We start from the raw sequence: 12,697 nt of genomic DNA, 5'->3' as shown, positions 1-12,697 counted from the left end.
ACAATACTTAGGAAACACAAGTGAATTGACTAGAAATTACTAGAGGTTAAAAATGAATTTAGCAGAGTTGCTTTTCTAAATATAATTCAAAACAGACTGAGAACTGCTACATGCATACAGTATGATTCCAAGGCATTCTGGATAAGGAGGGAGAATAGATCGGTGGTTGTTTAGGAGCTGGTGGGGGAGGGGAGGGGGATTTACTACAAAGGGGCACAAAGAAACTTCAGCATGAGAGAGTCTCTGTTGTCATGTATTCGTTTGTCAGAATTCACAGTACTGTACACTAGAGAAAGTTGGATTTTCCTGAATGTAAATTATATCTCAATAAACCTGACTTTTTTTTTTTAAGATTTTATTTATTCATTTGAGACACAGAGACACAGAGAGAGAGAGAGAGAGCATGAGCAGGGGGAGAGGCAGAGGGAGAGGGAGAAGCAGGCGCCCTGCCCAGCCAGGAGCCCGATGTGGGCCTTGATCCCAGGACCCTGGCATCATGACCTGAGCTGAAGGTAGACGCTTAACCATTTGAGCCACCCAGGCGTCCTAAACCTGACTTTAAAAATAGATTGAGAATAAATAATTTGTGTAAAAAATGGGCGGAGGACCTGAACAGACATTTCTCCAAAGAAGATGTACAGATGGCCAACAGACAATGAAAAGGTGCTCATGCTCACTCATCATCTGGGAAATGCAAATCAAAACCACAGTGAGATACCACCTCACACCAATCAGAATGACTAAAATAAAATCAGAAGGACAAGAAATAACAAGTGTTGGTAAGGATGTGGAGAAAAGGAAACCCTCACCCTGTTGTTGAGAATACAAACTGGTGCAGTCACTGTGGAAAACAGTATGGGGGTTCCTCAGAAAATTAAAAATAGAACTACCATGTGATCTAGTAATTCCATTGCTGGTTATTTACCCCCCCCAAAATGAAAAATAATTTGAAAAGGTACATGCACCGCTATGTTTATTGCAGCATTATTTACAGTAGCCAAGATATGGAAGCAACCTAAGTGTCCATCAATAGATGAATGGATAAAGAAGAGGTGTATATGTATGTGTGTATACACACACACACACACACACTCACAATAATATACAATTCCATATTTATATAATAGAATATTACACAGCCATAGAAAAGAATGAGATCTTGCTATTTGGGACAACATGATGGACCCAGGGGGTATTATGCCAAGTGAAATAAGCCAGGCAGAGAAAGAGAAATACCACATAATTCACTTATGTGTGGGATCTAAAAAAACAGACTAATACAAACTGGTGGTTGCAGGGGCAGGGATGGGCAAAATTGGTGAAGGGGATTAAGAGGTAAAACTTACAGTTGTAAAATGAGTAAGTCATGGGGATGAGAAGTACAGTATAGGGAATACAGTCAGTAATGTAATAAGGCGGCAGATGGCAACTATGCTTGTGGTGAGCCTTGTGGAATGTATGGAATTGTGGAATCACTATGTTGTACACCTGAGACTTAGGTAACATTGTATGTCAACTAGACTTCAATTTAAAAAAAAAAAAAAAGATTGAGAAAGGTAATTTCATTCCCCAAAGGGGCAAAAATCATATGGGTGTTCATTTAAGTCCGGGTTTATAAATGAAAACCACAGTGGAGCAATAAAGGAAGATACTAATGAATAGTAATAGCCTCTTCCTGGTTGGAGAGACTAAAGACAACCGAGATGACACTGGGCCCAGCAGGGTCAGAGCGCCATGTGAGGGCAGATGATCAGACTGTGTTGGAAGCTCCTGGAAGCGGTGGCGGGTTCCTGCATCCGCCAGCGGGTGGAGCCGGCTGGCATCACCTGGTGCAGGCTCGGGAAGCCCGCCCCTCCGGAGATCAGGCCTGCCTGCCCCGGGGCGGGGCCTCGGGAGTGCTCGGCCTGGGGAGCTGGTTGCGGGAGTGCCCAAGTCCTGGAGTGCAGAGGCCCAGGAGATAGTGAGTGCACCGCCCCTCGCCTCCCTGCCCCGCCCCCAGTGCGGACCCTCGAGGCAGGCCCTGCAATCACCACCCCCTACCAGTCACCATCACAAGCGCTCCCGGCCTGCCTTTTAACCACCCCTCTACCTTAGTCCGCTCCTTTCCCCTTGCAGGTGCTCAGCACCTTTGCCTTTCAGCTTCCTTTTTTCTCCTCCCGGCAGTGGCGGCCCCCCGAGACGCTGAGATACGGAAGGACGTGCAGGTGCCTGCAGAAGGGCCTGGAATGGCCCAGGAGGAGCCTCGACTGAGTGGGAGCACTAGGCCTTTGTTAGCCCGGCCCGCCTGTGCCCTTGCCCCCCAGGATCAAGGAGGGGACGGGAGTGGGGTGCAGGGCAAAGTCTGGGCTTAGAGCTTTGCAGGGGGAAAGCCTAGCCAGGCCTGGATGGGTGGGGCTGGGGGTGGTGGTGGACATGGGAGACTTCACCCTGTGGATACCAGTTCCAGCTTTTCTCTCTCCCCACCCCAACCCTGCCCTTGGCCTCTGGTCAGACCTACTATGGGCAGGTGCTGAAGAAATCAGCAGATCTCCAGACCAGTGCCTGCGTCACTGCAGCCAGGCTGGTCCCCAAGCACATCCGGGAAGCCTTGAGGAATGTACCTGAAGAAGTAGCCTTGAGGTAGAGTTCCTGTGCTGCCCCCCATCCCCCCACCATGAAGACTCTAGGCAGCAGCTTTTTCAAGACAGTGATGCCGTCCCTAGGGAATTAACCCATTTCCTCAGATCCATCTAGTTTGCCGTGTCTATCATAAAACTGGTAAAGCACAGCAATGATCGTCTTACAGCTCTGCTTAAAAACTTCCAATGACCCCCCTCCCCACCCAACCTCCCTTTACTCAGGATACACCTTGGACGTGACATTCAAGGCTGTCCAGTTTGGCCCCCACTTCCTAACCAACCCCAGCTCCCTCTGATGCACTGTACTACTCTAGCTAGACCTTTCCCTTCCTCCTGCCTCACATGCAATTATTTTTTTTTAAAAAGATTTTATTTATTTGACAGAGAGAGAGGGCAAGCACAACCAGGGGAGCTGCAGGGAGAGGGAGAAGCAGGCTCCCTGCTGAGCGCGGATCCCAGATCCCAGAACCCTGGGATCATGACCTGATCTGAATGCAGACGCCTAACAACTCAGCCACCCAGGCGCCCCTCACATGCAATTATTGATCTGGAATGCCTTCCCTCTCCTTTCTACCTAACAAATCCTGCCCTTCCAACACTTCACTGATGTCCTACCTACTTTGTGAAGCCTTATCCCTCCTCGAGCACCCTCTTCCCTAAACCACTATAGCACTTACTGCCTGTGCAGTAAATCATGGGAAATGTTTTCTGTGCTCATGGTTTACCTCCCCAGTTAAATACCCCCGGGGGACAGAAATCTTGTGTTACATTTCTTCTCCAATAACGAGCACAGTTCTGGACCTTTAGTAGATGTTCAGCTATAATAACTAACTAAATGTATTTACTCAACAAATATTGTAAATGGCTTGTTTGTCTTAGTACCTGGTGCAGTGCCCAACGATGATAACAATGGTAAACAAAGCAGACAGAGTCCCAGTTTTCATGGAGCTTCCAGTTTAGTGGGGGAAACGAAACACCTAAATAGAAATCCAGGGAATGGTGGAAGCAAGGAGGGACAGAAAGGAAGGAGAGAGGTAGGAAGAAAGGATTTGTAAGATTTAGCGATTCCACATATTCTAGTCTCTAGGGGGAAAATATGTATACATGGATGTATTTTCTGTTTCCCAGGTATTATGGCTGTGGTCTGGTAATCCCTGAGTGTCTGGAAAACTGCTGGATTTTGGACCTGGGCAGTGGAAGTGGCAGAGACTGCTATGTACTGAGTCAGCTGGTCGGTGAGACAGGACATGTCACTGGGATAGACATGACAGAAAGTCAGGTGAGGCAGAGATTAGGAGGACAAGGAGGAAAGAATTCTCAAAGGCATTCTTTTAAAGACAAAGTTGTTTCCTTTGTGACTCTCTTCAAGGATAATCTAAGAAGGCTGCTAAATGCAAAGCTCATTTGCGCCACTAGTGCTTCCTGCCCTGAAGGCTGAGAACTTTGACAATTAGGGGCTCTTCTGGGAGAACAGAGTCAGAGGTTTGACCTGATAAATGAATATCATGATGACCCAGTGGAGTCTGATTTTTCCCTTGCTTCTGCCATCTATCTTGAAGGATTTTGTTGTTGAGTGAAGAGTTTACTCAAGCAAAACCCATGTATCAAGGGGCACCTGGCAAGCTCAGGCAATAGAATATGTGACTCTTGCTCTCAGGGTCATGAGTTCAAGCCCTACATTGGGTGTGGAGCCTACCTAATTAAAAAAACAAAACAAAACAAAAAACCCAGCAGAGAGTTTATCCCTCATTGAGTTGTCCCAGACTGTAATTTATCCTACATGCCCAGAGGAACCTTAAACACTTACCAAAAATATATTATGAATATTCCATTCATAATAGGAAATTTTTAGTAAAAGAGTAGCATATTTTAAAAAATGATTATCAAATCCATATATATATTTATATATGTTTTTGGTTTTTTGTTTTTTTAGGTAGAAGTGGCTAAGAAGTATATTGAGTATCACATGGAAAAACATGGCTTCCAGACACCCAATGTGACTTTTCTTCATGGCTACATAGAGAATTTGGAGGAGACTGGAATCAAGAATGAGAGTTACGATATTGTTATGTAGGTCTATACCCTTATTTCTGTGAATATAGCCCATTTCCTGTCGAACACTCTTTGTGGAACTGACTCTCATTTAGGGTGTTAAGCCTGACTTAATAAAGGGACGGAGCTGTTCTCAGGTGCTTTAGCCCACCGGTCTCAGAACACACTGGCCCAGGAGAGAACCGACTGTAAACTGAAACATAAACGGATGAGCCCAAAAGAACAGCAGGACCATTGAGTCTGCTCCTACAACACACACCGACCTGTTATCTTCAGTATTATTGTCACAGCAAGGTGTAGGAGTCTGTTTCTCCTTTTCTTTTGAATTGTTGTCAAATCATGCCCAGGTGACAGCCTTAATGAAGCTGCCTTTGATGAATTTCGCCTATCTACATGTGGCCTAAGGAACGCGTGGTGCAGGAGGCATGGGGAACCAGCCTTCGTGCCGTTGCGTGGTGACCATTCGCGCAGACACAAATCAGGAGCGTGCCTGATTTTTTTTTTTTTCTGCCCACTCAAATTGACTAAAAATTTATTGCGATTTTAAATACCCCATCCATCTCCTTTTTCTTGGGAAAAAACTGAGCGTGGGGAAGAGAAGAGGGAGGCAGAAAGAATGGTGTAGCTTTGGGAAATGGTGGAAGACGTCTTTAGGGACTAAAGGATTTGAAGCATTCTGAGTAGTGTGTGAATTTGCCTGCCATTCCATCTCTTCTTTTTTAGATCAAATTGTGTCATTAACCTTGTGCCTGATAAGGAACCCGTGCTGCAGGAGGCGTACCGAGTGCTGAAGGTGAGGGGAGGGGAAGACAACGGGTCTTTACATGTCAGTAAGAGCAGATGGGATCTGTCCTGTTCTTGCCCCCTTGAGCTGACAGCTCCAACTCTTGCCATTTATTCACATTAAAAAGGGACGGCAAAAAGAGGCGTGGCGAGAATGCCCCAGACGTGGATTCCTTTTCCTCTCATGTCGTAAAAGGTCGTAAATCCGAGAGTCATGATTGTCATTGGATGCTGTAAAATAGTTGCTTTATTGTGGTCTCTTTTCCTGTTCCCTGCTGGCCCTGCCTGGTCCTGGGATAGCATCTGTAGGACTTCAGGGACTTTTGGACTGACTCCGAAAGATTGCTATGGATAGACTCTTCCAGCTTATATAGTGTTTCTGAGGGCTGCTTATTTCATTTCTATCAGGATTTCAGATCTTTGGGAAGTTAAAAAAGATGGAAATTTTACATTAACTACTTTCTAAAAGGAAGACTTGCTGGAGCTCCGTACCCTCCACATATATCATGAGATGTATATCTTCGTGATAGAAGATAGAAGATTCTGAGATTTTTGGTTTACAGGGCTTGTCATAGAGATGAAATAAGAATATGTAGGAATGATTTAATAATGTCATCTTATGGGCCAGCATACTATCTTCATCAGGATGTACTTCTAAAAGGTAGAGACATTATAGTACAATCTGGACTCAGAGCCCTTGAAGCTAGCTAAATACAATCGTAAAATTCCTGATCACTCATATGTCTGAGATTTTAAGGACATTTAAAAAATATTAATATAAAAATAAATAACATTACAAAAGTTCTGATTTTTAAGGGAGAAGAATTCAGGAATACTATTTACTTCTATTAGTTATACAACTACCTGGGACTGCATTTGGTTCAGACTGGCTAAAATTTTAAGCACCCGAGTATCTTTATTTAGGAAACACTCTTGGAAAACCATTTTATTGTCTGTAGGGCACTGAAAAGAAATCTTGGCACGCAGCTATTGCTTGTAACTAGTAAGGCAGCTGGGCTTTGTTCACCAAGAGTCACCTCAGTACTTCTGTTTGGTTTTTAAAGTTGATTTTATCTCCTCATTCCTTTCTTTGCTATCTGGGACTAATGTCATCTTTAACCTTGTTTGGACTAATAATGCTGTTTCAGCACGGGGGGGAGCTGTATTTCAGTGACGTCTATGCTAGCCTTGAATTGCCAGAAGAAATCAGGACACACAGAATTTTATGGGGTAAGTGTTGCTTTGTTTTGTTTTACGGCAGATACTTGTTCATGTACAGAGCTCCAATCTGCTAATACCCAGGAGGAGGCTTTGTGATGTGGGAACACGTAGGACTAGGTGGGGTGGCTTCTGTCCCCTTTCTCCTCTGCCACTCAAGAGTAGTATGACCTTAGAGTTTAATTAGTCTCTTTGAGTCATTGTTTTCCAAATTGTAAAATGCAGATAATAATACAATCTAACTTATTGGACTGTTATGAAGATTAAATGAGATAGTGGATATGAAAAATACTTTGAAAACTGTAGCATGGTAACCCTTTGGGGACTGAAGCCCCTTCATCTCCTTCTGTCCTCAGTGTTATTGTGTTGTTTATTCCCTTATTGTCATTTAAATGGAGTCTCTGGAAGTTGAGGAGATGAATGTATGCCTGTGGTCAGTCTGATTATGAAATAAGTTCTTATTATTAGGGGCACCTGGTCGGCTCAGTCAGTAGAGCATGTGACTCTTGATCTCAGGGTTGTGAGTTCAGTGCCCACAGTAGGTATAGAGATTACTAAAAAAAAGAAGAAGAAGAAAAAAAAGAATCCTATTTAAAAAAAAAAAGTTATTTTATTTTTTTTAAGATTTTATTTATTTATTTGAGAGAGAGAGAATGAGAGCGAGCGAGTACACGAGAGGGGGGAGGGTCAGAGGGAGAAGCAGGCTCCCTGCCGAGCAGGGAGCCCGATGCGGGACTCGATCCAGGGACTCCAGGATCATGACCTGAGCCGAAGGCAGTCGCTTAACCAACTGAGCCACCCAGGCGCCCCCCCCCCAAAAAAAGTTCTTTTAAAATAAGTTCTGTTAACTTTTTTCTTGTCATACAATAATAAATGAATATTGTTAAAATGTTGGAAAATACAAAAAGAAAAAGAAAAAATTACTTATCATGTAACCTGGCAATAACTTCTTTAATATTTTAGCATATATCCTTGTAGGGTGTGTGTGTGTGTGTATAATAAAATTTGGAGCATGCTATATGTAGAATTTAGTATCCTCATTTCATTTGGCATGTTTCCTAAGCCTAAAATCTTTATTATTATTATTAACATAATGTATTATTTGTTTCAGGGGTACAGATCTGTGATTCATCAGTCTTACACAGTTCACAGCGCTCACCATAGCACATACCCTCCCCAATGTCCATCACCCAGCCACCCCATCCCTCCCACCCCCCTCCCCTCCAGCAACCCTCAGTTTGTTTCCTGAGATTAAGAGTCTCTTATGGTTTGTCTCCCCCTCTGGTTTCGTCTTGTTTCATTTTTCCCTCCCTTCCCCTATGATCCTCTATCTTGTTTCTCAAATTCTTCATATCAGTGAGATCATATGATAATTGTCTTTCTCTGATTGACTTATTTCGCTTAGCATAATATCCTCTAGTTCTATCCACGTCATTGCAAATGGCAAGATTTCATTTTTTGATGGCTGTGTAATATTCCATATTCCATTGTGTGTGTGTGTGTGTATATATATTCAACTAGAGAAAAGCCGCCAGTCACTCCCGTCTCCCCGGTCTCCGGCCACACTCCATGCTCACTCAGCCTGTGACCGCGCGTTTCTATCTCTGGCACCCGACCCCGAGTGGAGTCTCCAAACCCAGCAGATCCCTGCGGCGCGCCGCTCCTCCCGGGGAAGGAAGGGGAGTTTCCCCTGATCTGCCGCTTGTTGGGTCCCTGCTGGAGGAGCAGTGGCCCGACTGTGCCGCGGATCAGGGTTTATGGCAACCCCGAGCTGAGAGCCCGCGCCTGGGCTCCGCCTCTGCAGCCGGCTTCCCCGCTCCGATACCTGGGAGCTCTGCCGCACTCAGGCACCCCCGGTCTTTCTGTGACCCCGAGGGTCCTGAGACCACACTGTCCTGCGAGGGTTCCACCCCCTGCTTAGCCACTGGAGTAACGTCCCTCAGCAGAGCCGACTTCTAAAAGTTCCGATTTTGTGCTCCGCGGCTCTGTCACTTGCTGGTAGCGGCCGACGGAGGCCCCCTCCCCCGCCATCTATCCTCCTGAATATCGCCTTGGATTCACTTCTCTGCACGTCCTACCTTCCAGAAAGTGGTCGCTTTTCTGTTCAGAGAATTGCTGCTATTCTTTTCTTCGATCTCCTGTTGAGTTCATAGGTGTTCAGAATGGTTTGATCCCTATCTAGCTGAATTCCTGGGACCAGGTGAAATCCAGGTCTCCTACTCCTCTGCCATCTTGCTCCTCCTCCCCTAAGCCTAAAATCTTTAAAAATGTGTGTGTATTCTACAACTGTATTGTACAGCTGTGCCATACTTTATTTGACCATTTCTCTATGGGTAATCATTTGGGTTGTTTCTAATTTGTTGATGTAATAAATTTAAAAACTGTAAATTGCCTTATGAATATTAGTAGTAGTTACTGTTCTAGTAGCAGATCGTTTATGATAATCTGGAGCTAATAGGCAATTTGTAAATTATCCTTTATATGTTTTTACTCACATAGCATAGTGCTTTTCAGAATGTGACCTAATCCATCCTTGCAGCTGTATGGGACAGTACATTAGTGACTGTCTTGAATAATGGTTCCCAGAGGCCATTAAGCTAGCATATTCCATTTTAATTGTGACTTTCTAGATATCGGGGGGACACTCAGGTCCTTTTTCTATTTCTAGGATATATGTTTTAACTAACACCATATCCTTTTTTTAATTTATTTTTTTATTTTATTTATTATTTTTTTAAAAGATTTTATTTATTTATTTGAGAGAGAGAGAATGAGAGAGAGCACATGAGAAGGGGGAGGGTCAGACGGAGAAGCAGACTCCCTGCCAAGCAGGGAGCCCGATGCGGGACTCGATCCAGGGACTCCAGGATCATGACCTGAGCTGAAGGCAGTCGCTTAACCAACTGAGCCACCCAGGCGCCCCACCATATCCTTTTTTTTTTAAAAGTTTAAGTAATCTCTACACCCAACGTGGGGCTCAAACTCACGACCTCGAGGTCAAGAGCTGCATGCTCTTCTAACTGAGGCAGCCAGGCACCCCAACTAATACCATTCCTAATCAGTTTTATAGAAGAGTAATTTCTTGAATATCTAGTTGTTTGGTTGGTTTGTGATTTTTCTTTTTTTAGGTGAGTGCCTGGGTGGTGCTTTATACTGGAAGAACCTTGCCATCCTTGCCCAAAAAATTGGTTTCTGCACTCCACGTTTGGTCACTGCCAATCTCATTACAGTTCAAAACAAGGAATTAGAAAAAGTGATCGGTAAGAAAGAGCAGTGGGGAATGTTAAAACTGCTCCTTGAGTGGTTCAAGTATGGTGTCTAGCAAGAGTGTACTAAGTGGGTCTCATTGAAGGAGACTTTGGGTCATCTGGAAACCTCCATCTTGTCTTCTGTTTAATAGCAACCTCCCAAAGTTTGGTATTTAATAAAGCACTTCAAAGTTATTCGGTAAATAAAGTGAACTGCCCAGAAAGATAACCGGTGGCATGCAAGGAAGAAAATCACCATTATAATCTGTATGCTCTTCATCTGCTAAGCAAACCAATAGCCATTTGGGAGCTGGAGCTGAACCATGGGTAAATTCCGTTTTAGGTGACTGTCGTTTTGTTTCTGCAACATTTCGCCTCTTCAAACTCCCTAAGACAGGACCAGCCAAAAGATGCCAAGTGATTTACAATGGAGGAATCACGGGCCATGAAAAAGAACTAATATTTGATGCAAATTTCACATTTAAGGTAAATAAAAATTTCCATGATTTTGGACATTCTTTCTACTCTTATATTTGCTCCAGGTACCTTTTCTTTTTCTTTTTTTTTTTTTTTAAAAGATTTTATTTATTTATTTGAGAGAGAGAATGAGAGACAGAGAGCAGGAGAGGGAGGAGGGTCAGAGGGAGAAGCAGACTCCCCGCTGAGCAGGGAGCCTGATGCGGGACTCGATCCCGGGACTCCAGGATCATGACCTGAGCCGAAGGCAGTCGCTTAACCAACTGAGCCACCCAGGCACCCCTCCAGGTACCTTTTCTTAACCTTGCATTGCTTCTCCCTTTCCTGGTGTTGGGACATGTGCATGTGTGTATGTATGCTTTTGCTGAACCATTAAAAGTAAGTCGCAGACATTGTGACATGTTATCCTTAATATTTCAGCATGCATCTCCTAAGAATAAAATATTCTTGTACATAACCACAATATCACTGTCACCACCTAAGAAAATCTTTTATGGGAAGTATCCATCAGACATCAGATTAATGGAATTACAGAGAAGCAGTATGGAAAAGAATAGAAGTATTGTGCAACAGTATTTCAGTGGTTCACTTGCATCATAGAATTAAGGAACTCTTGTTGTTTAATGGCAGTATATTGATATTTCTACTACTCTTTGCAGGGCAGTCTTTATTTCCTCAAAATGGAAAAGTATAGGCTTTGGCATCAGATACCTGGGTTCAAATTCTGGCCCTATTATTTATTACTTGGGTAAACTTGAATAAGTCCTTCTTTGAGATATAGTTTGCTCCACTGCAAGAGTAGGGGTAATAATACCTACTGTGTGGAATTGTTATAAGAAAAAAAAAAAAAGATTAGCGGTAATATAGGGGCCCCCTGGCTGGTTGAGTCAGTAGAGCATGCAACTCTTCGTCTCCGGGTTGTAAGTTCGAGCCCCATGTTGGGTGTAGAGATTACTTAAAAAATAAAATTTTAATAAAGATTAGCAATAATATAGCAGAACCTTGGTATATACCGGGAACTCAGTAAATAGAAGATATAATCATGATTTGTTCCCAAGGTAGCTGTTTCCCACCTGATTTTTTGGTCCAAATAGCATCTTCGAAGTTCTTAACTACTCCCTGGTGCTATTGATGCTTTTTCACTGATCCACTGCCCCTTGATGTACTGCCTGCTTCTGTAGGGTCACAGAATCAAAGTGGGAAGGGCCTTTGAACCCATCGCTCTGATATAGTGGCTTTCAAAAAACCCCCATCTTTAATAGCAGAATTCCTTTTTTAAGGAAGATCTTATTTAAAAAAACAATACTTGGGGCATCTGGGTGGCTCAGTCAGTTAAGCATCTGCCTTCGGCTCAGGTCATAATCTCGGGGTCCTGGGATCGAGCCCCACATCGGGCTCTCTGCTCATTGGGGAGCCTGCTTCTCCCTCTCCCTCTGCCTGCCGCTCCCCCTGCTTGTGCTCTCTCATTCGTGCGCTCTCTCTCAAAATGAATAAATAAAATCTTAAAAAAAAATTTTAAAAACCACAAAAAACCAATACTATGTGTCAGACATTGCATTACGTAACCCCAGTATATGAAGGGGTAAACGCAGAGCTTATCTGAAGGGAGCAGGGGTTAAATAACCCAGAATCTCCTGTGCTCATTCCTGGTTCCCAAGGCATGAGGCTTTTATATAGCCCCCCAGACACCCTGGGACTCACAAAAATACACATTAACACTATTATTTTAATTTAAACCCTCATTTCAATGATGAATAAGGTGAAACTCAGATAACAGTGGTTTTCTACATCTGTCTCTGAGGAGAGATGGGATACTGGAGCAATGAGTGTCTTTTTTTTTTTTTTTTGCTTTGCCACCAAAGAAAAACTGATTATGACACTGGTCAATTACATTTTGAAATGAGCATGAAACTAGCGGCAGGGTCTGAACAGAAATATCGTTTCAGAAGATACGGTCTTTTTATCCTGAAATGTCACTCCTTAGTAAAACCTTTGTATGTTTTTCTTTTATTAAGATTAAAGTGGCATTTCTTGGGGCGCCTGGGTGGCTCAGTCATTAGGCGTCTGCCTTGGGCTCGGTCGTGATCCCAGGGTCCTGGAATCCAGCCCCGCATCGGGCTCCCTGCTCCGCGGGAAGCCTGCTTCTCCCTTTCCCACTCCCCCTGCTTGTGTTCCCTCTTTCACTGTGCCTCTCTCTGTCAAATAAATAAATAAAATCTTTAAAAAAAAGATTAAAGTGGCATTTCTTTTTTTTTTTTTTAAAGATTTTATTTATTTATTTGACAGAGAGAGAATGAGAGA

General features: G+C 43.6%; 1 protein-coding gene across 3 annotated transcripts in view; it reads left to right on the top strand.

Annotated features, from left to right (window-relative positions):
* Positions 1–501: 501 nt before the first annotated feature.
* AS3MT (arsenite methyltransferase) overlaps positions 502–12,697 on the top strand; it is a 28,195-nt gene continuing 15,999 nt past the window's right edge. For 2 of the 3 annotated variants that reach the window (XM_081822852.1, XM_081822851.1), the window contains exons 1-9: positions 502–1,960; positions 2,164–2,204; positions 2,492–2,619; positions 3,747–3,897; positions 4,552–4,688; positions 5,394–5,463; positions 6,602–6,683; positions 9,800–9,931; positions 10,263–10,405. In XM_081822852.1, coding sequence (XP_081678978.1) covers positions 1,747–1,960; positions 2,164–2,204; positions 2,492–2,619; positions 3,747–3,897; positions 4,552–4,688; positions 5,394–5,463; positions 6,602–6,683; positions 9,800–9,931; positions 10,263–10,405 — 1,098 coding nt within the window. In that variant the 5' untranslated portion in view covers positions 502–1,746. The remainder of the gene's footprint in view (positions 1,961–2,163; positions 2,205–2,491; positions 2,620–3,746; positions 3,898–4,551; positions 4,689–5,393; positions 5,464–6,601; positions 6,684–9,799; positions 9,932–10,262; positions 10,406–12,697) is intronic. The other variant, XM_081822853.1, reaches the window with a different exon arrangement.

Source organism: Leptonychotes weddellii, chromosome 6 (genome assembly GCF_054177405.1).
Source record: "Leptonychotes weddellii isolate Sample4059 chromosome 6, ASM5417740v2, whole genome shotgun sequence".
Taxonomy (NCBI): Eukaryota; Metazoa; Chordata; class Mammalia; order Carnivora; family Phocidae; genus Leptonychotes; species Leptonychotes weddellii.
Note: the sequence above shows the minus strand (reverse complement) of the source record. Positions and strands in the feature narration are given on the sequence as shown.